General features: G+C 43.1%; 1 protein-coding gene across 2 annotated transcripts in view; it reads right to left on the bottom strand.

Annotated features, from left to right (window-relative positions):
• Positions 1 to 13,497: 13,497 nt before the first annotated feature.
• mxi1 (max interactor 1, dimerization protein) overlaps positions 13,498 to 22,820 on the bottom strand; it is a 29,826-nt gene continuing 20,503 nt past the window's right edge. For both annotated transcript variants that reach the window (XM_034598988.1, XM_034598999.1), the window contains exons 4-6: positions 18,142 to 18,256; positions 16,570 to 16,768; positions 13,498 to 16,026 (exon numbers count right to left, since the gene is read on the bottom strand). In XM_034598988.1, the coding sequence (XP_034454879.1) occupies positions 15,863 to 16,026; positions 16,570 to 16,768; positions 18,142 to 18,256 (478 nt within the window). In that variant the 3' untranslated portion in view covers positions 13,498 to 15,862. The remainder of the gene's footprint in view (positions 16,027 to 16,569; positions 16,769 to 18,141; positions 18,257 to 22,820) is intronic.

Genomic DNA, 22,820 nt, shown 5'->3' with positions numbered 1-22,820 from the left:
TGTTAATTGAGGGGTCGGAGCAGGGATGAAGCCGGTGAAGGCAGGAACCTTCACTGAGACAACAGAGGAGGAATAAATGTTAACGTGCGTCCTGGAGCTTCCTTCATCCTCTGTGTAAAGTAAGAGGCAGATAAGGAGAAACACGGTTTGGTAAGGCTCACAAATCGCGGTTAAGAAAAGGACATCACTCAAAGAACCTGAACCCAATAGTGAATAATTGAGTACAGTAGGTAAATATGGTACATCATGGACACCATATGGCCACTCTCTGTGTGTACTTGGCTCTGCTGTGGACACAAAGCAGACACACAGATCCCACCTTCAGTCCGTCACGTAGCCCGGGGCTCGGTGCCATATCACGTGGCGGTTCTGAGAGCCCAGATTAACGCCTGGGAGAGAGACAGAGAGACACTGCCAGAGAAAGAGAAAGAGGGGGGATGATGTCGACATGACTGGGCTGATGCTGTGTCTTGTCATACATACCAACAGCACTGGTGACTCATCAGCCTCCACTTTCTTTTATTTCCTCTACACTGCCCCATTTGATCAACTGCGGATTACTATTAATATCATTATATCTGTGTAAAAGGGCTCTTTCCATTGTCTCCCACTCCTTCAAACAGAAACACACACTCAGAGTCTGATGCCTGCGGATGATGTGCTGCTGACACTTTCCATGATGTGTCCCTGTCTGGGCACCGACATATTTTCCGTCATAATCAGACCGTGGTGCACTCGCTGCCTTACCCACTAACACAGAGGTGCGTTCATAAATCTGCTTTCATAAAAACAGACCAGGTGCACTCCAGGTGACTCAGAACGACCAGGTGTGGGGCAGCAGCGCTCCTCCCTCCCCAGAAACAAAAAGGTAAGCATGTTCAGTACGTAAGCCGTTTTATTGGATTTGAATGTCACTACCGTTTGAAATGAGCAGGAAGATGTGGGTAGTTAGCATTAGCAGATATGAATCACCAATGGATGACGAGTCTCCACCTATGGTTTCCACCTCCTCCTACTATCTAGAAATAAAGCAAAAATGTTCTTGATGTAAACGATTTGACAGTCCTCCGACATGTATGGTGTAGAGATCTGTGAGATGGTGTGATTATGTAAAGATGATCTGACGTCTTTCTTCCTTCTAGCTTACAAGAGCTAAGCTAAGAAGTAACCACTCTATCATTGTAGTGACACGCGTGTGACGAATCACACGCATGATCAAGTCAAAGCTGTCCTGTGTCACAGAAGCCTTTCGTTTCCTCTCATCTAAAGCAGTCAAACCTCTCCGCACTCTGTCCAGGACTGATAACCTGCTTGATAAAGGCTCCCCACTAAAGCCTTCTGATTTGTTAGACCCATAAATATTTAATAAAGAGTTTCTTGGCCTTCCCAGTCATAATGTACTATGCACACCCCCGCTCACTGCAATGCTTCACTGTCACCCATTCATCTGCTGTGTACAAGGAGTGATGGGGGCTTTGAGAGGGGAGACAGTCAAGGACCACTGAAGCAAGGAGGACGGATCCCAGTGGCCTTTTCCAAAAGCTGTGCATTCGTCACCTCTCCAGCGGCCATGGACTGTGACAAGTCAGAACGCACACAGACAGAGAGAGATGACAGAGAGAGAGATGGAGTGAGAGAGAGAGAGAGAGAGAGAGAGAGAGAGAGAGAGAGAGAGAGAGAGAGAGAGAGAGAAGGAGGGTATGAGAGGAATAAATATTAAAAGATAAAGAGAAGTGGACAAACAGTCCTTACGTCACTGTAATGACAGCCTGACAAAATAAACACAGCGCAGCTAACATTAAGTGTTCTACATGGACAGCCTGTCGCTGCGGCAAGTGACATCGTGACCGAGTCAGCGTAATGGAAGTGTGTGTCAGCTACATGTGTCAGGGGCTATTATCTTTCTTTGTAGGTAGGTGTGTGTGTGTGTGTGTGTGTGTGTGTGTGTGTGTGTGTGTGTGTGTGTGTGTGTGTGTGTGTGTGTGTGTGTGTGTGTGGTGGAAAAGACATGCAACTCCATCAGCAAAGTGCTACTTCCCATTTTGCATCGAGCACATCTAAAGAGCGTCCTCTGCGAAACAGAGAGGGAGGTGGGGAGTTTAGGGGGGGGGGGGCGTCAGACAAAGACCTTAACCACGCAGGAACACCATTGGTCATGGATGTCAATCAATCACACTGTGAGGCAGACAGACAGGTAGCTGTTAGTCATACTGTATATAAAACCTCTTTATTGTCTGCGCCTGCAACTTGAAGCACCTCACACACAGAGAAGAAGCTGGGACACTGACACATAAAACATTATATTATATTATATTTTAAGACATTTTCACCAAGGTGCTTTTTAGGCTGCAAGTGCAGCTGTCAATGTATTTTTGTTTTCACAGTACAACCATGATTCCTTCCCATCTTTGTTTATTATTGTATAACCATAATGATGAGGTTTCCCTAATGTAAAAAGGGACCAAAAAAATCCAAAACCAGCCACAACATCAGTGACCTCACTAGTTTCTACAACATTAGCTCCGCCAAGGAGGTTATGTTTTCACCCCTGCCCTCAAAAACTACTGGATAGATGAACATGAATCTTGCTATGAATACAGTATGGCTGCTGCTCCGCATCAGCAACATTTACACTAATTTCCCAGGGAAATACTTTTTGGTGCAGCTAGTTACACAAGTGCTCAGTAGTTACTCTGCCATGTTTAAATGAATACTCAGCAGACATTACTACATCATTACACACGTGTTCAATAGGTTTTATCACAGTATGGCTAATCAGAAGACATGGATGAGACAAGATCCATCTTCAAACTCATTTCTATCTCAAACAGCTGTGACTGCATCTTGTGATGCAATCATGGTGACAACATCTGTCCAAAGACAGACAGACATATAAACACCTGCCAAAGTTAGTCAGAACCCCCTCTGTGGGAGTTCCTTCTTACAGCAGCGTCTCCAGGACACACACACAGACACATCTACATATGGTGAGACACAGTGACTGTAGACTCTCACACACACACACACACACACACACACACACACACACACACACACACACACACACACACACACACACACACACACACACACACACACACACACACACACACAGAGTGACAGCGCCACAGTTTTAATGTAATTTAACATCAAAAAGATTAATATCACTGCAATTCAATCTTCTCATTAAAATTCAAAGAAAGGAAAAATCAGTTGGCAGCCAACAGACACAAATTGCATCAAGGTAATAATGCAATTATTTAATTTAGGCCGAGGTTATTTGTTTTCCACTTCATACAAACATGTGGTCCTCCAGATAGAAGCAGCACATGGTAAAAAATGAACATTTCTACTTATTCCAGAGGAAATAAGACTGTGTGGACTGTGATCTGGGAGAGGTTGAAAATGAAATGCACATCACACTGCTCTAATTATGTATGATTATGTATGATTATGTATGAAGAGACGTCTGCTCTTTTGTTGTGATTCTGCCACTACACTTGTCATGTTTGTGTCACGTGGGCTGGGCAACATTTGGTGCGTGACACCTTGAAAAAACAAATGACTCACTTATAGTGGAAACAATTTGAGTTCTTGGGTGTCCCTGCCTCCAACAGGGTAGTGGTCTATGATGCCGTGCCAAGTCTAGGGACCGTTGCATCATGTCGTCCCCCTCGCTCTCTGTCCAGGGATCCTGTCAGTCTCCACAGTAATCTGTCAAATACACACAAAAATGGAAAAAAAACGCTTTCAATATCTGGAAATGCACAGGAAGTGTAAACCGAATCATACAACGATAATCACCACCACGACAAGCAGCTCTTCTCCATTTCCTTCTATGAAATTGCTCTTTAAAAAACGTATTCCACCGTCTCTGTCGTGATGGAAACATGTTAATAACGAGACGTGACTCACACTCATTCATTCTGCAGTGTTGAAATCTAACAGTGTTTCAGAGGAGAATAATAACAGAACCGTGGTCTTGATAAAGAAAGACTTCACGTCGGAAAGTGATGCACGATCATTTCTGCGCGGGGTTTTAAATTGGTGAGCGATCTGATTACGTGCAGCAGCTACGATCCCACTGCAAATGAGCTTCAGATGGGTTTTCACTGATAACGCTGAGGCAGCTGCCACTTCCAATCTTCTGTGTGTGCTTGAAAGGCCTGGCAGACAGTTTGTGAATTACCTGGAGATCCACGCAGGAGACGGGCTTCAAAATACCATGAACATTGTGTTTGGATAAAAAGAACACACACACACACATTTTATTCGCCATCTGAATTTGTCAGTGTAAATAACTTGGGGGGGTTAATGTTCCTGGACCTGCTGCCTCTGTGGTCACAAAGGAAACATTTGAGTTTCTGTCAGTAAAAAGGTGGAAAACAAACCTGACATGTTTGTAAATCTCCCTGAAGGAGATGAGAAAAATTATTTGCATGTGTTTAAATTTGTGTATTGGATCTCTTTCTTCCTTCAAACAGTGACCACAGCTCCACCCGTCTCCTCAGGCGTCTCCTCCTGCTGAACAGGACACGTTTAACAGGGACCAGTTTCTGTGTTATTGAGCCGCTCCGTGCCTCCCTGAACACTTCAACAACGATGCTCGATTATCTGAAATCACATTCCTTCAAGAGTAAATACGTTTAGGACTTTCTGTACGAGAAAGTCGAGACGGATTTATTCCTGTGGATAAAATAAAAAAAAGCAGAACAAAATGTCTGCTGGGAGCTAAAATCGGTCTCAAATAAAATTTCTGGCAATCAGCGTCCACAGTTATCAAACGTTCATGTGATTTGTCTCCTCGAGCTACTTGACGGTTAACAAGCTGCCACCGAGCGCGTGACGTGGAGCCTCTTGATTTCTGTTTGTCCTGGTGACTCACAGGTCACAACGAGCAAAACTCCCATCCGGGCCTTTTCACATTGTGTAGTGTTGTGTCGAGGGATTGAGGCGGCTGGCGTGTACGTGAGGCGAGGGAGGGGCCTTGATTTGTGCCTGCTGGGTCTTCTCATCAGGAGCGTGACTAACCCCACAGAGGCTCCGGAGACAGGGAGCTTGTCATGATTGGGTGCCCAGGAGCCTGTTCTGATCCTGACCGGCCTCCAGACCAGTCCCTCTCCCTGCAACTACAATTACTCTCCCCGTCCGTCACACTGACACACACCTGCCTCCTCATCTCAGAATTACAACGCACCTCAGGCCTTGACTTCTCTCCTGAGAGACGTCATGCATAATTTGTTTTGCCGTGAGCCCCCCCCCCCCCCCGCTCGCTCCTCAATCAACCGGTGAAGGACATTCGTGAGGAATTGCTTTTTCTCCACTGATAAGGCTGCTGTGATGTCAGAGGCCCAGTCGCCGTGGGGCCGATGACTCATCCGCATCACTGGAGGAACCCCCCCCCCCCCACAGAGTCAGTCCCTCTGCCCGGCTTCGTCTCAGCTTCTCACATTGAGCCATGGACTCCCACTGTGGCTCTCTTTTAGCACAGTAATTGGCTGCATGGGTTTGTTTCTCTGCGAGGGAAACGGAGAGGGGGGGGGGTGGATTGAAAAACAACAACTACAATATGGAGATGAGGTCTACAGAGTATGAGTCATGACGGGAGTGAAAGTGGAGCAGAACTCCTCCTGTGACAATCCTCACAAGCGGCAGACGCAGCCAACGGCCGCGCTCTCATTTCAGGCCAGGAAACCAAAACGCCCGCCAGAAACATTTTAATTAGGCAGCGTAACCCACTTCCTCTACATGCACTTCACTTGTCAATGACACCTGACCCACGTGGTCCCAACCCCCTTCACCTGTCAGAGGATGGGAGCGTTCTGACCACAGCCAATCCAAAGCAAAGAAAGAAAGCTATGTTTGTATTTACAAGTTTGTCCAAAGTGACAAAAAAATGACTCAAGGCCTTGAGGTGCTGAAGGAGCTGGAGGTGACCTTGATGGAAGTGCAAAAATCACACTTCTATTTTTACTTCTAAATGCAGGACACAAACCTTGGTCGACCCGGTGTTTATATTCAGCTGTGTTGACAATCTTCATCGTTTCTGTCCTTCATGCTGTCCAACCCTCATCTCAGCTCAGTTTAACCATCAGTTAGCTATACCACACATCCTGTAAGGGCCACGGGGGGGACTGGAGCCAGTCCCAGCAAACACTGGGCGAGAGGCCAGTGTGTCGCAGAGCTGTCATAAGCAACCATTCATAACTACGGGCAATTTAGAGTCTTCACTTAACAGAACCCCAGTCTGCATGTCTTCTTACATGATAGAGCAGATGTTTCATTTTTGCAGTCTACATGGTGATGCTGCACCTTTTCCAGCGTGATATCAAATGCATGCATTGAACTTCCAGTCGTTGGCAGGTGAAAAGCCATGAATGTTGGCAAGTTCTTTTTTATCTTATAGGGACAACGTGCAACAACTATTTTTTTCTTCAACACTGGCAAGACAGCGAGGCAAGCGAGCTCCTCAGTTTATGATGTCAGACATGACTAACCAGGGGAAATATAAAACAGAAAATCAACCTCCTGTGTTGGCAATGAGAAAGGAGCTAATCACCTTTTGTAGCAGGTTTACCTGCTTTTAAAAAAAACACTAATTTTGTTGTATGACAGGTACGAGTCTTGGGACTGTAGGAGGAAGCCAGAGCAGCTGGAGAGAACATGCAAACTCCATACAAAGACCACAGCCCAACCAGGATTCATACAGCAACCTTATGACTGAGAGTGCTCCCCACTGCACCACCATGCCACCCAGTTTCTAACCATATTTTTTAAAATATCTAATTTAACTAAAGTTGTTACATTTTGTAGTTTTTTCTGGATCCAAGTGCGGACACCAAGACCTGCGGAGGAAGCTCAGTGATTTATTCTGACAACACAAAGGTGAGCAAGAGCCATCAACACAGGAAAATGTTAGCTACTGGAACCTGGGGTGGGGGGGCAGGCTGGGACACAGACTTATAATAACGTGTAAAACAGTTTAAAAAAGACTGTCCTAGAAATTTTTACAGACATACAAAGTGCCTAAAACTTGGTAAAACAATTTGAAACGTGGCTGACAGCAGTGCCTAATATTAAAAAGCAGCAAGAACACTTCCCTGTAGAAATCATGCTGTGAAGTGCAGTGTTGGTTGCAAAGAGTGAACCTGTTCTCTCACTTGTACATTAAGAAAAGCTACAGGAGGTAGTTTGACAATGAGCTGCATGTTGAGATGGGAAACTGTTTATCTAACCTCTAAACTTCTTCTGAATCCCTCATTGAGAAAATATTCATGGTATGAATCCAACATTTTCTGAGATATCACACAAACACGGTTTGAGATGAGTGCAAGCAGAGAAACAGGAACATATTCTGTGTGTATTCGAGTGCAAACTCCAACCCCGTCTGACCAAGGACTGTATTTGTGAGCATGAGGCAGGAAAAATATCTCTACATGCAAAACAATCTGCAGAGTCCAGACCCAGTAATCCAGCCATTGGTGCTGTGTAGTGTGTCCACCTTGTTCCAGTGTGGAACCAGGTTCAAATACCACAGGAACATCAACTCACCCCAACAGATCCTGAACTGACACAGAAGACTAGGAGAACAGAAACACACAAGTGAGGCTGCAGGGATCATTGAACAGGTGAAACACACGTGGACAGGTGAGGACAATCACAAGGCTGGGAAACAAGTAAGAGACACTGGGAAAGTGGCTTCAAAATAAAACAGGAAATGAGACAACGTGAGGGATGAGAGGAAACATATGATAATGAGTACAAACCACAAATCCAAACACAGGAGGCCATACGAATAACACAAAGAAAACTTCAAATCCACAAAAAGAATATTGCTAAAATCCTGATTCTTGTTTTCACCATGGACTCTAAGGTGTGATCACTTCCTGTTTCCACCACAAAGTTCCAGTGAAACACCCTCAGTGTGTCAGATGATGGAGGAGGTGAGAGCATCTTTTCATCATGGAGGAGAAGCCAGAGAGAAAAGACATTTCTCACAATAAATCCCCACAGGGAAGAAAGTCCAAACAATTAGTCATTCTAGTTGCAACTCACTGAAACGACAAATAGTCATTACTGGGTTCATTACCAAGTTCAGGATTTTGTGTTTCCTGTAGTTTTAACCAGGTTCTTCAGAACAATAAATATCCTGGATGGATTTTTGTTCTTTAAATATAGTTGTTTCTGACATTTCTTTATTGATCAACCACCATACAACGTTAAAAAGGCAATATCCGTAGCTGTTGAATTTACATATTTTATTTCAACAGAGGAGTAAAGATTTTAATTAGCAGTGGGCTCACTCCCCATGTGAGGTGTCACTTCCTCTCAGAGGAGACGAGCTCCACAGTGACAGTGGTGATCACCAGCTCCTCAGGGTTTTCTCCCGAGCTGATGAGATTCAGACGAGGATTCCTCTGACGTCTGGAGCAGGGGGGCTGAGCTGCAGGAGACAAATTAACTCGGAGATTCATTTGAAATGAAGAAAGGACAATTAATTCAGGACTGGATGGATTTATTCGTGACCATGAGAGTCCATCTCCTCCAAAGCCCTTCACCCTTAACCCCTACTAATAGATACCAATCATATTTCTGGATTGAAGGCATATTTTAACAGTGATGGTTTTCTGTTTCTGAAGATTCCTCCAATCATCCTCTTGTGCCTGATTTCCACTTGTTTATCACTGTATTTCTTTTTTCCATGCTTTCCCTCGCACAGGCTTTGTGATGTGGGAGTCACGGGAGCCATGGGAGTCATGGTGCTTTTCTGCAGCCTAGTGGTGCAATACAACACAACTGCTCCTAATGTTCAGATAGTCCGAGTCCTGCAGCCTCATCATACACCTTCCTTTAGTTTTATAACCAGCTTCACAACACTCGATTCTCCAAAGTTTCATTGTTTCCATTTGCATCCATGTGTGGATTTCAGCCAAAAATTTAAGTGTGGTTCAGGAGGTAGAGTGGGTCATCCACTAGCCAGAAGGTCAGTGGTTTGATCCCAGACCCCTCCACTGAACCCTTCCCTAATTTCCAAATTGTGATAGAAAAAGCACAGCATGTAGTTGTGTGTATGAATGTGTGTGACTTTAAATGGTTGTTATGACAGGAAAATGAGCTACTGTGTATAATAACAGTCCATTTACCATTTGTTGTAGATATAAACATAATATATTTTTTATATATTTTCAGGGCTGGGTTTGATTTATAAACTGTATATTTGATATATGTGTATATATCACACACATTTGATCACATCAAATACAGACAGCCGAAGGTGACTGGATCATTTCTGTCTTTAAAATGTCAATGTCAATTCAAAGCTCTTAGCATGCAGCCACATCAGTCTCTCTTGTGAATGTGATCCATATGCTATTTAAATATATTTACAGTGAGATCGCCGACACAGAAATAAAACCACATATGAAATCCAGTGAAACCAGAATTGGAAAAGAGATTGAATGTGATTAGTTTGTGCAAATAAAAGAAAATAATAAGGTTGATATCTCTGGCATTTGCAGTAAGAACATTTCTTCTCCAAATTTTCTCTGATACAGCTGCATTTATGTCATTTTAAAGAAACATTACAACACATCGTTGAAAAATGAAAAATCAACACAGCCCCATCAGAGAGTGGAGACGAGTAGATTATATCAGTAGATTTCTGATATAATAAGAAACAGTCACTTCACTGTCAGTGGAGGCTGCCAAGCTGCCAATTCATTGTGATACTGAGCATCTCCAGGCCTCTGCTGCCCCCTAATGGCTTGTTTTCTGTTGAGTTACTGTAATAACCTGAAGACGTTTTTATTTATCTATTCATTCTTTCATATATTTATCTAATTATTTTATGAATTGCAGGAGTTGAATTGTACCACAGTAAACGCTGTACTTTGTTATTCTGACTGAATGTGTGACTATTTTGGTGTTTACACATTAAAGCAGCTCTTTTCTTTAATGAGATGGAGAAGAAGCGACAGTCATCAACCCTCGTGTGCTGATAATAGGTCACACAGTCACATCCTTTGTCAAAGTGTATTATTAATAATCCTCATACACTATTATGATGTAAGTAAAAGGTCAGAAATTTGAGTTTAGCTGCTCAACAGAAACCATTGACAGTTTTTGTCCTGTAGGAGGCAGTATTTCACTGATTATGACTGATGAACCAGCCTGAATGGAGCATGTGAGCCTGAATGACAGCAGAGTGACTTCATCATAATGTTCCCACCGATAATAATAATAATAATAATAACAACAACAATAATAATGATAATAACAACAACAATAATAATGATAATAATAATAATAATATATGTGTATCGGAGACATGACAGAATTAGTGTTATGTAAATATTTCTAAAAGAAGACAAACTGTACATGTGATTATGTGATTGATTACTTTTAAAAATCATGTTTCCCATTATCTAGAATTATCTTGAATAACTGAGCTTAACTCAGAACAAAGTTTGGTTCAGTCGAAATGAGCTGTATTTTATTTAACCCATATAAACAAATGTGCTACACAGTGTGAAGCTGGGCTGTATTTTACAACCTTCTCAAATATTAGAGACACCCACTTCTCCTTTTCTGTTTTTAAACTCCAGTTTGACATGTGACATGTTTTTTTCTCATTATTTTCAGCACAGACCAGCGTCAGTGGTGAACCGTCAGTGGCATCTGACGTGGATTTGTGATCTAAGACAGATTATCTGCAGTTTACAGTGAGGGAGAGACATCTTCATCATCACTGTGTTTCTCGACGGCTGCGGCTGAACATGGTGGCTTTTGTACAACTTGGGAGGTTGAGTCTGACTCGAACCCTCGGAGCCTCTTTCCACAAACTGTGACCACTTGACGGGGACATTACATGTGGTGGACACTCATGTGGTCGGTTCAAGAGAGAAAAATGTATCTGCTTTGATCACACAGACATCATGTCATCAGATTTACAGCACGTGTGGAAAAGTGGATTTAGTCTAGCACGCATGCCAAACGTTATTTCAATCAATGTGACACGTTCAGTTTGATAAAAAGACGTTAGTTAAGTATCAGTGAGTGCGTGTGTAGAGGTATTAGACAAACAGCTGTTGTCAACCTTCTGAGATCCTTTTTAAAAGAGACAAATATCCTTCATTCAAAATCTGCTGAAAAGCTTCTTCCTGAACTTTCAACTACATCCAACAGTTTTCATCGGCAGGTGCAGTTTGTTCCGTTGTAAACTCTGGTCAACTGAACGAAATGTGGTTGAAAGTTCAGAAAAAAGCCAGTAAATTAAGTATTTCCCCCATTTTAAATTCTCTCTCTTTTTTTTTTATTTTTATTTTTTACTTTTATTCATCTCAGTCATTATCATTTTGTGTCAAAGTTCTGTTTCAAAGGTCGAGAATGAACATTGAGGCTCAGGATTTAGGTCAAAGTGGTACAAACATTGTCCAGATAAGACGCAGCCACACAAACTGCAGATAAACATACATATACATACACTGCACATATATGAATTCATATAGTCTATGGATTCTGTATCTATGTGATCCTTTATGTGCTCTTTCTCATTTTGAGCAAATTCACAACAGCTGCTCAAGTTGTTTGATTTTAATAACATATACAGGCCTGAAGTGATAAAACTGAAGACTATTTAAAGAAAAGGGAACATTGATCTTTTTCTTTTCAGTGTCACTATAATCATCCATCCGGACCTTCCGACCACCAAGATCACTCATGTGACCCATTAGAAGGGTTCAGATCCTCTATTCTATGTTATATTTCATGTTATTCTACAGGACACACATTCAATTCAGCTTTCAATTTGAAATGTTTATTTGTCCTGTAGAGTGAAGAGATGAACTCTGCACAGAATCTGCTCGTTTTAGTTTGAAAGCCTGACCTTCAAATCCTTTTTGGACACCTCAGCATGAGTCACAGCTGTACGGCACATTCAGCTCTGAGACGTTTCATGGTACAAACAATCCGGTTTAGTCGTTCAGGTTTGAAAATCTTGGTGTTTTTATTGTAAGTATTGCATCTTCAACTTACACGGCTAGAGTCATTTATCAGAGTGCATGTTTTACAAAGGATGGCCACAGGTTCAGAACAACAGGACTCCTGCTCGTTTGGTTTGGCTAAACTTGACCTCATGGACCCGTTTGCTCAACGTCGACCTCCTGAGGGGCCGACACCAGAACGGAAAGTGGTTTCATACAGCTTCCACTTTGCCGGGCTGGTTCACTATTAGTCAAGTCAACTCATTCACCAACCTGAAGCACAGTCAGGGCTGTGGGTCTAAACCTAAACCTTAAACAAAGAGGTAAAAATATAGCTTTGTGATCAACAGCTTATGTAGATATGACATTTGTTTTTTGAATTTGCAGCGTAGCCAGAAACTCCAGTAACCTGGACTGACCCTGGACCAGTCTGCTCTGACCTTAACAGTTCTTTTCACTTCCAATGCAAATCCACACCTGCAGTTTATGTGATGGAGCCTCCACCACCACTTATTATATCTCACACTGGACAGACTGGTCCAGGAGTCTGATATGTGCTGAGAAGCAGGCAGGAAACTAAGATCAGTGCAGACGAGTCCTGGACCAGGTGCCTTTCTACACACACACACACCCACACACACACACACACTGTACACTCACACATGAGAGAGCACAGACCTGGCTTCTGTCAAACCACTTCTTAAAATTCGTTTTCATCCCGTTTTAGAATACAAGATCAGAATAATTTGCCTCAAGAGACAATACAATGAGCGCCAGAGCGTTTTCACACATTTTTTTTGAAAAATAACAAGTCCAACATTGTCAGATTTGTCCCAATGACGTAAGAAAACACTTTGGACCCCAAGCAGGTGAAAAGACAAGTGTCCGATCTGCAAAAGGAGTGAATTTTATTTTTTTCAAACACGGGACATTTTTACCTGTCATCAACGCAGGTTCAAAAAAACCCAACGTATATGAAAAAGAAAAACAGAAACGAAGAGACGATGAAGGTTAATAACTTAAACTGGGGCAGAATAAATGCAAACTGTCCCTCGGAGAGAGAGAGAGAGAGAGATAAAGAGAGAGGACACTGAGGTGTTCTGAGGTGGTTTTGGCATTTGTGTATTTTTTTTAATGATCGAGCACCAACAGTGGTGACTTTCTGATTCAGTGCCATGTCCAACAACCTCAACAGAGCTCTGCCAGAGAGCTCACATGTCAAACTCTGTACACCGTAGTGACGTCCTTCAGAGGAAAGCGAAGGATTTGTTCTTCTTTGTTTTCTTTTTTACTTTAAATCCTCAGTGGGAGGCCTTGTAAATGTAAGACACATTTTTTTTTCAACTACAACACAAGTTTAATAGAGACTACAATCCTCCTAAAAGAGGAAAGTGGAGTTTTAGACCCCTTTTTATTGTGTAGCAGCCGGCTCAAACTGCCAGTAAAAGTCTTGGCTATCAAATAAGCCTTGTGCAGAGGAAGCCCCCCTCAGACCCCCTTAAAAAAACAGGTTCGGCCTTTTTGTTTTTCAGCCTATCCATGTTTTTTTTAAAGATCTGAATTCGTCGTCACAGGCATAGCGTAGGAGAGGTGGGAAAGTCGGCTCCGGACAAGGCTGACGACTCTAAACAGGCGGGCTCAGCATTAGGAGCAGCTTAGGGGCCAATTACATTTCAAGTGTCCATCAAAAAAAAAAAGAAAAGAATATATAACAAAACAGCTACATTTTCTTCTCATTCCCTCCCACCCTCTGGACCCTCCCCTCAAAAAAACAGAAGAAAAATCAAGGAATAATAATAACGACAATAACCCATAAAATATACATTTCTTAAAATAAGGAATGAGGAATAATCATCAATAAGAGGAGTCAAATAAGACAGAACCAAAATAAGTTAACTTTTCTTTCACCCCCGTCGCTTGGGTTCTTTGAGGGATTTGAGAAATAAATATTCAAAACGGTGGCGCTGTTTGTTTTTTTTCCTCTTCCAAACATAAAAAGGATCCATGGGGACTGAAAAGAGAGAATAATAAAATCTGAAAAACGTAAAGAGAACTGTGGTTGAAGTGCAATCTGTAACACCAATGGAGCTGGGATGGCGAACAGTGACATCATCATATAACCCGTTTTTTTCTTCCCCCCTGCACTTCAGACGTTTTCCTCCACAGAACACCTGACCACCAGTGGAATGAATGCCATATGCAGCATTTTTTAACCCCCTGTTCATGAACAATACAAACACGAGAAAAAGAAAAAAAAAAGTCTAATAAATTATAAGAGTGACACACAAACATCCTCCAACACAAGTCTCACTGCAACGCTTTTTTGTTTTTGTCGTTTTGTGGTTTCTAACGTGTTGGAGAATAAATTTTCTTTCCTCCTCTGGGAAGCAACGAAAAGGAGGAACTCTCAAATGTTTCCATCAATAAAAACTGAGCAGAGTAAAATAGTGTCCATGCCACATCCACTGTCACTCTGTAGAGGACGACATCTTTCCGTAAATCTGAATCTAAAAAGCACAATAAACACAGGTCAACCAGCAACAGAGGCAACATGTCTATCCATGAGCTCTACCCTTTTTTTTTTTTTTTTAAATCTCTTTTCTAAACTTTTATTTATTGAGCTATTTGTATGTACAAAGAAAAAACTAGAAATTTGCTTTTTTGGACGGTCACACACACACACGTGTCTTTAGGGAGAGAAACAAAAAACAGGAGGGATTTCAATCTGATGAGACAAAAAAAAAATGACTACAAGAGTTATTGCTTGTTACTGCTGGAAAGAGGTTGGGCGTCTATTCCAAAGTTTGTCGACTTTTTCGTTTGGACTTTTTCTCTCTTTTACTTCTTGGTTTGTTTGTGCTGTTTCTGTGGACAGCTCTAAAGTAGGCAAGTGCAGGATGGCTTGTTGTAGCTGCTTGTCGAGGGGAAAGAAATCAAAAAGAAACACACACACGCGCGCACACACACACACATACACAGTTACAATTTCCACTCTTTGAAAATGCACTGAGCACCCACATTCGATAGGAATGTATTTTTTCCCTCCATATATTTTTTTGGGGGTTGTTTTCCTCCACACTTGGTTGGAAACAATCATAACAGACATGCTTTGTTTGCTTTAAAAGCTTAGTGGTTGTGTATCTGATCTGCTTTCCCATTGGTTTGTTTCACTATAGCACCGATTCAAGTGTTCGAGCTTCTGCGGTGTCGAGCAGAGGTGACGAAAAAAACAAACCCAAAAGACGTGGCTTCAGTCAGGGGCTGGAAAGATGCTTTTTCAGCTGTGTTGATATGGCAAAGTTCACCCACAGTGTTCATTGAAGTCCAGATTAGATGTGCTCCCGATTATCCCGGCCCAACACCACAACATCAGGATGGGATATGAAGGATCAGCTCAAAACACACACACACACCCACAGGAGGGAGAACTTGGAATTATTTCAATATTTAAGTGCATTTTGAATCAAATTGGGGATCGATCGTGAATGTTTAAAAAATCCAGACATTTTAAGGTTTGGAGTAAAAAGGAGTAAAATCAATCATTCATTTCAATTGCAAGGTTTAAAAATCACGATGCTGTATCATTTTTTTCACATCAACCAAGTCTCTGACCTCCCTTTAAAAGAGGAGAAGAAGATCAGAACCAGTCGTCAGTCTCACATCATATGGGTCCCTGGTATTTGGCAGGGAGGGCAACTAAAATGCTGGGAGCAGGAGAAGGGGGGTGCTGCTCAGCCATTAGCTGGGACCCTGGTTGTCGTCTGAGGTGAATGGGTGTATGCATGTAGGCATGGCTGTGTGGATAAACAGATGGGAGGGCGGGTGGGTTTGGCAGGGGGGGGTGGCGGCGATGGTGGTGGGCGTACTGGCGGTGGGGGGCTCTAGGAGGAGAAGGCAAGTTTGACACTGCAGGAGGAGTAGCCCTCGTCGCTGGCCATGCTCTGCAGGCTGCTGTGGTCGTCCAGGTCGCTGGTGCTGGCCGTGCTCACACTGTCCAGCTCTCCATGGGAGAACTCTGTGCTTTCCACGTCCACCTCGATCTCCTCTGCAGCCGAGAATGGAGAGAGGGAATCAGAGAAGAAAAGGGAAATAAATCAATTCATCTGAGACTAAGAGACTGATTCTGTGAAGTACATTTGTGGCAATGACATAAAAATAAAGTCATGTCAGGAATAATCTAGAAGCAGATTTTTCTAATTTAATCTTTAAAATGTGCTACAGATACGCAGTATAGTAGTGAGTTCCATTTTTTCTTGCAAACAGTTCTAACAGTATATATCCATTGAAAATAATCAATTTGACCCATTAGAAGCAAGCCAGAATACAAAATATTAAATATCATAGAAAAACTAATATAGGGTTTAACATTTCTATATTCAATACTTCAAGATACTTACTTTCAAGAAGCATTTTGAAATTGTAATCTCTATCCAAACAATCTGTGGTTGATTATATTCACTTTACAAATAGTCCCAGAGGGTCTGCAACCAGTACAACCTGAGTATTGTAAAAATTGCCTGAGAGCAGCTGCAGGATTTTGATTTGCTAATTCAAAAAAATCCTGTTTAGCGACTGTGGTCCCACTCACCTTGGTCAGAGTCCGAGCGGTCGGAACAGAGGGTGGAGCCCACGCTGTCCATACGTATCCTCTCGCCCTCCCCTGGGCTACTCTGGGCTACAGCACCGCTGCCTCCCTTCAGCAGCTCCAGCTGACGGTGGAGGTGCCTCTGCTCACGCTCCAGAGACTCCAGCTGGTACTGGCTCTTCCTATCCGCATCTTCAAGTTTCTGACAGGGGAGAGAGGGGGAGATGGAGAATAGGTTCATTATTTGGGGGAGATAAATGTCAGCATGTTAGCCAGAATTTTTTTTAGAGGTGAGACAAACAAATAGTGGGTGATGGAGGAGATAGGAGGACAGACTGAGGGCGAGACAGTTAAGAAAAATAGAGCAGATAAGAGAAGAAGATTGGGAGGAACACCTTAAGAAAGAATGCAGAAATTCCTCTCTTATTGAATACGCTGTCAAAACCTCAACCACCTGTTTCAAACGTGTTGTGTCCACTCAGATCTAACCTTCTGGCCTTGTGTCACTGCCGCCGACAGTGACGAGCGTGACTCCCGGCGACAGACCAAAACAATGGGCCGTCAATAAGTGATGGAGAGAGAGAGAGAGAGAGAGAGAGAGAGAGAGAGAGAGAGAGAGAGAGAGAGAGAGAGAGAGAGAGAGAGAGAATTTGCATGTTTGGTAGTGTGTGAAGTGTGTGTGCGTGTGTGCGTCCAACAACAATATCGGCTCTATGCTCCCCCTGTCTGTTATGTGTAGCACGCTACCCAGGCCTTTTCACATGCGGCCTGCTCAGTCTCAGTCACGTGCCTGTTGGTAGCGTGGATGTGAAGGCATGAAGCTGATGTCTTAACATGTTACACGCTTCTCAGGATTATCAGGCAGAGGAATCATATCTGACGGTGTCAGGTGTAGTTAAATGTCGATATTTCACTTTTAACCCAGAAACTGGAACAGAATGGTACAACAAAATTTTGAGATTGAATGTGCCCCTGAAAACATATATCATGTGACTACTTACGTACACTGGTGGACACAGGAAGCAAATTGTCTACTCTGCAGTTGGTTGCTTAGTAACAGAAAATACAATGAATGGTGTTGAAATGGTGAAAAGTAAGAGCTATTTTCAGACATTTATGTCAGAGAATGTGCGGAGTTGGTCTTTCTCATATGAACAACTCAGCAGGAGAGTCTCTGCTCAGAGTGACAACGAGGTGGAACTGTGACTGGCTATAGAAGTGTTGGCAACGCTTATCATTCACTGCTGGTTGATGATCAGTTATGCACTGATAAACCAGTGAAAGTGGCAACTGGCAAATTATTTGGGGCTAAAGAAAAAAAGGTATGGGGATACAGTCAAATGCCAAAGCCAGGCGACACCAATGGTAAAAGGTAGCAGCAAAGATCAGAAACACTCATTTAGACAAGGAAGTGCATCATTTTGTATTTGTATCAACATTTTTTTCTTTGCTCAGTTTTGTTCCCTTTCTACCTATGTCACCATGATATATTTTTCTTCTTTCGATCTGTGTTTTATATTTGTGTCCAGATATGTGACCAGGACCTGCTGTACTGATGCTCTGCTCAGCCTTTACCTTTATGTGTGCTTTGGCTTTGTTGAGCAGGCCCAGGGTGGTGTGGCGGTTGCAGTCAGGTCCCAGAGGTATGAGGGACTTCAACCGCTCCAGACACAGCCGCAGGTGAGCTCGTCTGCAAAACAGGACGACAGAGAGAGACAGAGGAAGATAGCGATTAGATAAATCACAGAGGACAATGGGGAAGTTGTTGAGGCCCTGGACAGTAAAATGCATTCCATCCTGGTTTGTTCAGGCAGACGTGGTTTAATGACTCACTTCTCTTGATTACTCTTGTACAGGTCGTAGGGTGATTTTTAAGCAGTAAATTCCAGTTTCAAACAAGTTTTTCTAATTTCCAGCTACTTTATACAAACCACCAGAAGGTTATTAAAAGAACAGTTCACCCTTAAAACCAGCTATTGGAGTCTTTTCTCTTCTTCTTATTCTGCTGTATTTTTCTCTTTAATCTTGCACATGTTTAACTGGCTAAACACAGATGTCAAGCTATTCATGACTTCACACCCACTTTAAGCAAAAGACACAAATTTACAGCTGTTTTCCATGGGCTCTGATGATTTCTAACACGAGCATCTAATGGTGGATTTCTCCCTTTTAAATAAATCTGCTGCTCACACCAAAATGCGAACACTATACTGTCACCTTGGGAAGCAGCCTCATTAAGACACCCTCGTATTTCTCTCCGAGATCCGGCTCATGTGTTGTAAATCCCCCAGCTTACAGTTCAACAACACAGCAGGTTACATATGATTCATGTCTCACATAAGCCTCGAGACGCTACATTAGCCTCTGCTGGTATTTTAGTTCTGACAAACAACAAGTTTCAGCTGAGAGAGGGGGGGGGGCAGAAATGTGTAAGGGCATTTCCTGGACCCTGCTTGTCTTGTACTCACTCCATCATCCTGACAGTCCCTTATTCTGGACTATCTATCCTGCTAATGGCCCGGAGTCGAGAGGTAAAGAGAGATAATTGTGGCTATAACACAATCAGCGCTCCATTAGCAGGGCCTGCACTTTTAGCCTGGCCTGGAGGGAATGGTGGAGAGACATTAAGAGTCAGTGGATTCAGTGGAGCGACCCCGGGCTCGGGAACTATCTCTGTGGGGGCCCCAAGGAGACGAGCACGGGGGACCGAGAGCACACTGACTTCACAGGAATAGACTGCTCTGTGCTACGCTCTGCTGGTTTAAGACTGGTGGAGACATGTGAGCGATGGCTGGAGCATGTCTGTCTGTGTGTGTGTCTGTGTGTGTGTGTGTGTGTGTGGAGGGGAGGTTAAGCTATGCATGGATGGTGCTGATAAGAACACGAGAGCAGTACAAGCCATTAAACCATTACAGTAAGCACGAGTGTGTGGGTGTGTGTGTGTGTGTGTGTGTGTGTGTGTGTGTGTGTGTGTGTGTGTGTGTGTGTGTGTTTTAAGTACATGAACAAGACGAGTGCTGCATGTCTGGGGAGTGAACGAAGAGGTGCCTGATTCAGTCTGTCGTGCTAAAAGTTTGGAAGTCACAAGACGTAATGTAAACACACACAAACACACACACAATAAGTTAAGAAGTTTGAATGATGACTGAATCAGTCTGGCTCAGGTCATCTGTCTGTGTAATCAGTTCTATTCACAGTGGAGACAAGAGCCCACCTCTGTTTCTTATCTGTGAAGGGTCTATCTGTGTTTGCCTCATCTGTACCTCAATACCACCATCTTTGCCCTTCAAGTGCACACGTGCGCACACACAAACACACACTCAAACGTCTCCGTCTTTGAGTATTCAAACTAATACGGGACCAGCAACATTTCCAAACTTCTTCCCCTTAGGCGCTCAAAAAGAGTAGTAGTAGCAGCAGTGATGTCTTAGTTAAGGCTAAAACATAGTAGTGTGGATGTAGCCACAGACAGCCGGACAACATGGCTGAATATTTGTCTCGGTGGTTACAATTCTGTCAATTTTCTTCAACAATGCACTTAAGATTAAGATTAATACGTGATTACATGGAAACAAGCCATTAAGTGTATTTTACAGCAATTTGCCATATTTTCTACACAAGAAATTTCAAATGAAAAGGCCCATGTGCAAGGAATGTTTTAACATTGCTGATTTGCCATTCAATTATTTATTGTGCAGCTGTAGCTGAAGGCCAGACACAAATCAGATTTTAAATTACATGGAGGAACGAACACATACTTGCTCATGAATGCTACATTTTTTAGTTTTAAAGCTTGTGCTCACTTAAAAGACATCCTGCCTGATCTTACGTGTTTCCTTAGTTACTCACGCAAACATTGTTTTTCCTCACACGGTCAAGCGCTGCCTGATGAGGGAGGCTGCGAGGGCAGAGCAGGACACACTGTTCATGTAGAGGCCTGCGTGTCTCTCTGTCTGGCCCATCAGGCGTCGAGTTAACAAACTCCAGACACCGGAGACCACAATCTTCTCCCCCACACCCATCCATATTAAAACAACCATCTCAGCAGACAGCCTCAGATAACCTCCACTTACAAACACTCCTGTCCTTCTTCCACCCTCCCTTCTCCCCGACACACTGACATGACGGACGTATGGAGGAAGTAACGGTGCTCAGACCGCAGACTAAAGTATCACCACATCTCTAACGTTGCCTGTGACCAAAATATTACATTATGGTTCTTAGTGCTAAGACCTCGATAAGTGATTGTGGTGAGAGGCATAACTTGTCGGGCTGCTGAATCACCACTTTTATGCCAAGTCAGTGTGAAACCACAAATACCACTCCACACCCATGTGATGCTGATGACGACTATGATGGTGGTGAGAAGGGGTTGGAAGAGAAGAAGAAGTCTGCCATGTTTTCAACTCCTGCAGCACCTTTCTGTTCTTTTCACAGATACACTTTTCACAGTGTACTGTGTGATGCCTTCTTACATAAAGCTATTGGTTGGCAGCTTTTAAACGTTCTGTGCCTCTTATCAATAGACAGACATATGAGACGCCTGCATGGCATTCGTCCTAATCTCTGGGTGCAAGACATGCTTTACTGTGGAACACTCTGATAACTACAGAGGGCAAAGAAGCCCCAAAAAGCATCAGAGGGAGTGGCGGAGGAACAGTGTGTACTTCATGTAATGTTGTGTAATTCATGGCTATCACACTGGACGGTCTCGGTAAGGAAAGTAAAACTGGAACTTCCATTTTCAGCAGAAAAGTATTTCAAATGAGGGAAGAAAAATCTGCAGATTAATAGCCTGGAGCCGGAGGCCACTTAAGATAAAGACAGAGACACATTTATCATGGTGGTCTGCACCACCAGCTCTGCTATCTCGCTGAGCAGCAAGTGAGGTCACACTCTAAGAGCTACCGGTGAAGCTACCAAGACAGGTACCTAAACCCTGAAAAGGCTTGTTTATCATGTAGACCCACAGCTAAGGAGCTTAAGCCATTTGCAGCTTACAATATGAGTGGGCGGCTTATGACCATAAATACCTGCGTGCTGCAGCCACAGTCTCTTTGCCTCTGCCCTTGTGTAGCCACGTAACACAACAACCGGTTACAGAGCTTACTTTTTTCGCCAAGTTCTAGGAAAAGACTGATGCAGATTACTTAAACAGCTATGGATTTACTGCACAGCCCAATAACTTCATGTCCTCGGGTACTTAGACTAAGAACTGGTAAAATAAACGTATTTAAAGGATGCAACATCACCAGATCACAATCAGAGGAAGTAGGCTGCTGTTATTGTGACGGATGTCGTGTCGCTTCATCAGGGGTTAAACTGTTTTACTACAGAGGCTTGTTTGTGAGAAGAAAAAAAAAGCATATATGGCAATTAACTTATGGGTATTAGAGTGTTGGTCTATAAATGGTGCATTGACGTCTTAAGGCAGTGGAAAGTGTATAATGCATGAATGATCAACAAAAACAGCCAATGCTAATGAAGGCTATCAGTTTCAGTTTCATATTCTCAGTGATTAATGACTGGCACAGTGAGCTGTAGGTTGCCTGAATGAGGGACTCTCCATCTGTGGCATATTACATAACACGTGGCCAGTTGCTACCAGGACCTGTGCTCAAAACTGTCACGCACAGCAGGGACATTAAGTCCCTGTTTTCCTCTTGTCTTCAGCAGAGGGAGACTCCTAGGAATATAAGCCAGCACAACGGCATCTCTCATTTGGTTTTGGTTTGTTTCGCTGGCGTATGGTTATACCTCGGCAAACAGCTGCTGTTGGTCTCTCTCTGGCCATGAGGCAGCGAGCTCTGGCCGGTGGGCCCGAGCCTTAACGCAGATTGATTTATAATGCAACTGGTTATTAAGAGGAAACCACATCTAATGCTGCTGCTGATCCCCTGCGAGTTCACGGGAGTCACCTGAAACTCAAAGAATGAACCTGCACTGTCATGCAGTACAATGAAGTCTCAATATGATGTTGGCTGGGTTTAGAAATTACCTTCAAACATTATGAAAGTATATTAGGGGGAAACCAATGCTCTTTTGATTTAGACCGATCAAATGCAGCAAGAAATGTGCAGCAATTGTACCATCATAAAACTTACTTCACTTTTGCTATCGCACTTAATCTTAATTAGTTTGTTTATCACATGTACGGCATCAATTCAACTTCCTCTCCTGTGCTCCATCGTGATAACCGCCCCTTGTTGGCCGCTACAGGTGAGGTGTAAACAGGAGAAGCTTTTTGGGGCCTT

The sequence above is a fragment of the Hippoglossus hippoglossus genome, chromosome 1 (genome assembly GCF_009819705.1).
Source record: "Hippoglossus hippoglossus isolate fHipHip1 chromosome 1, fHipHip1.pri, whole genome shotgun sequence".
Classification (NCBI taxonomy): Eukaryota; Metazoa; Chordata; class Actinopteri; order Pleuronectiformes; family Pleuronectidae; genus Hippoglossus; species Hippoglossus hippoglossus.
This window is presented reverse-complemented; position numbering and strand designations above follow the sequence as displayed.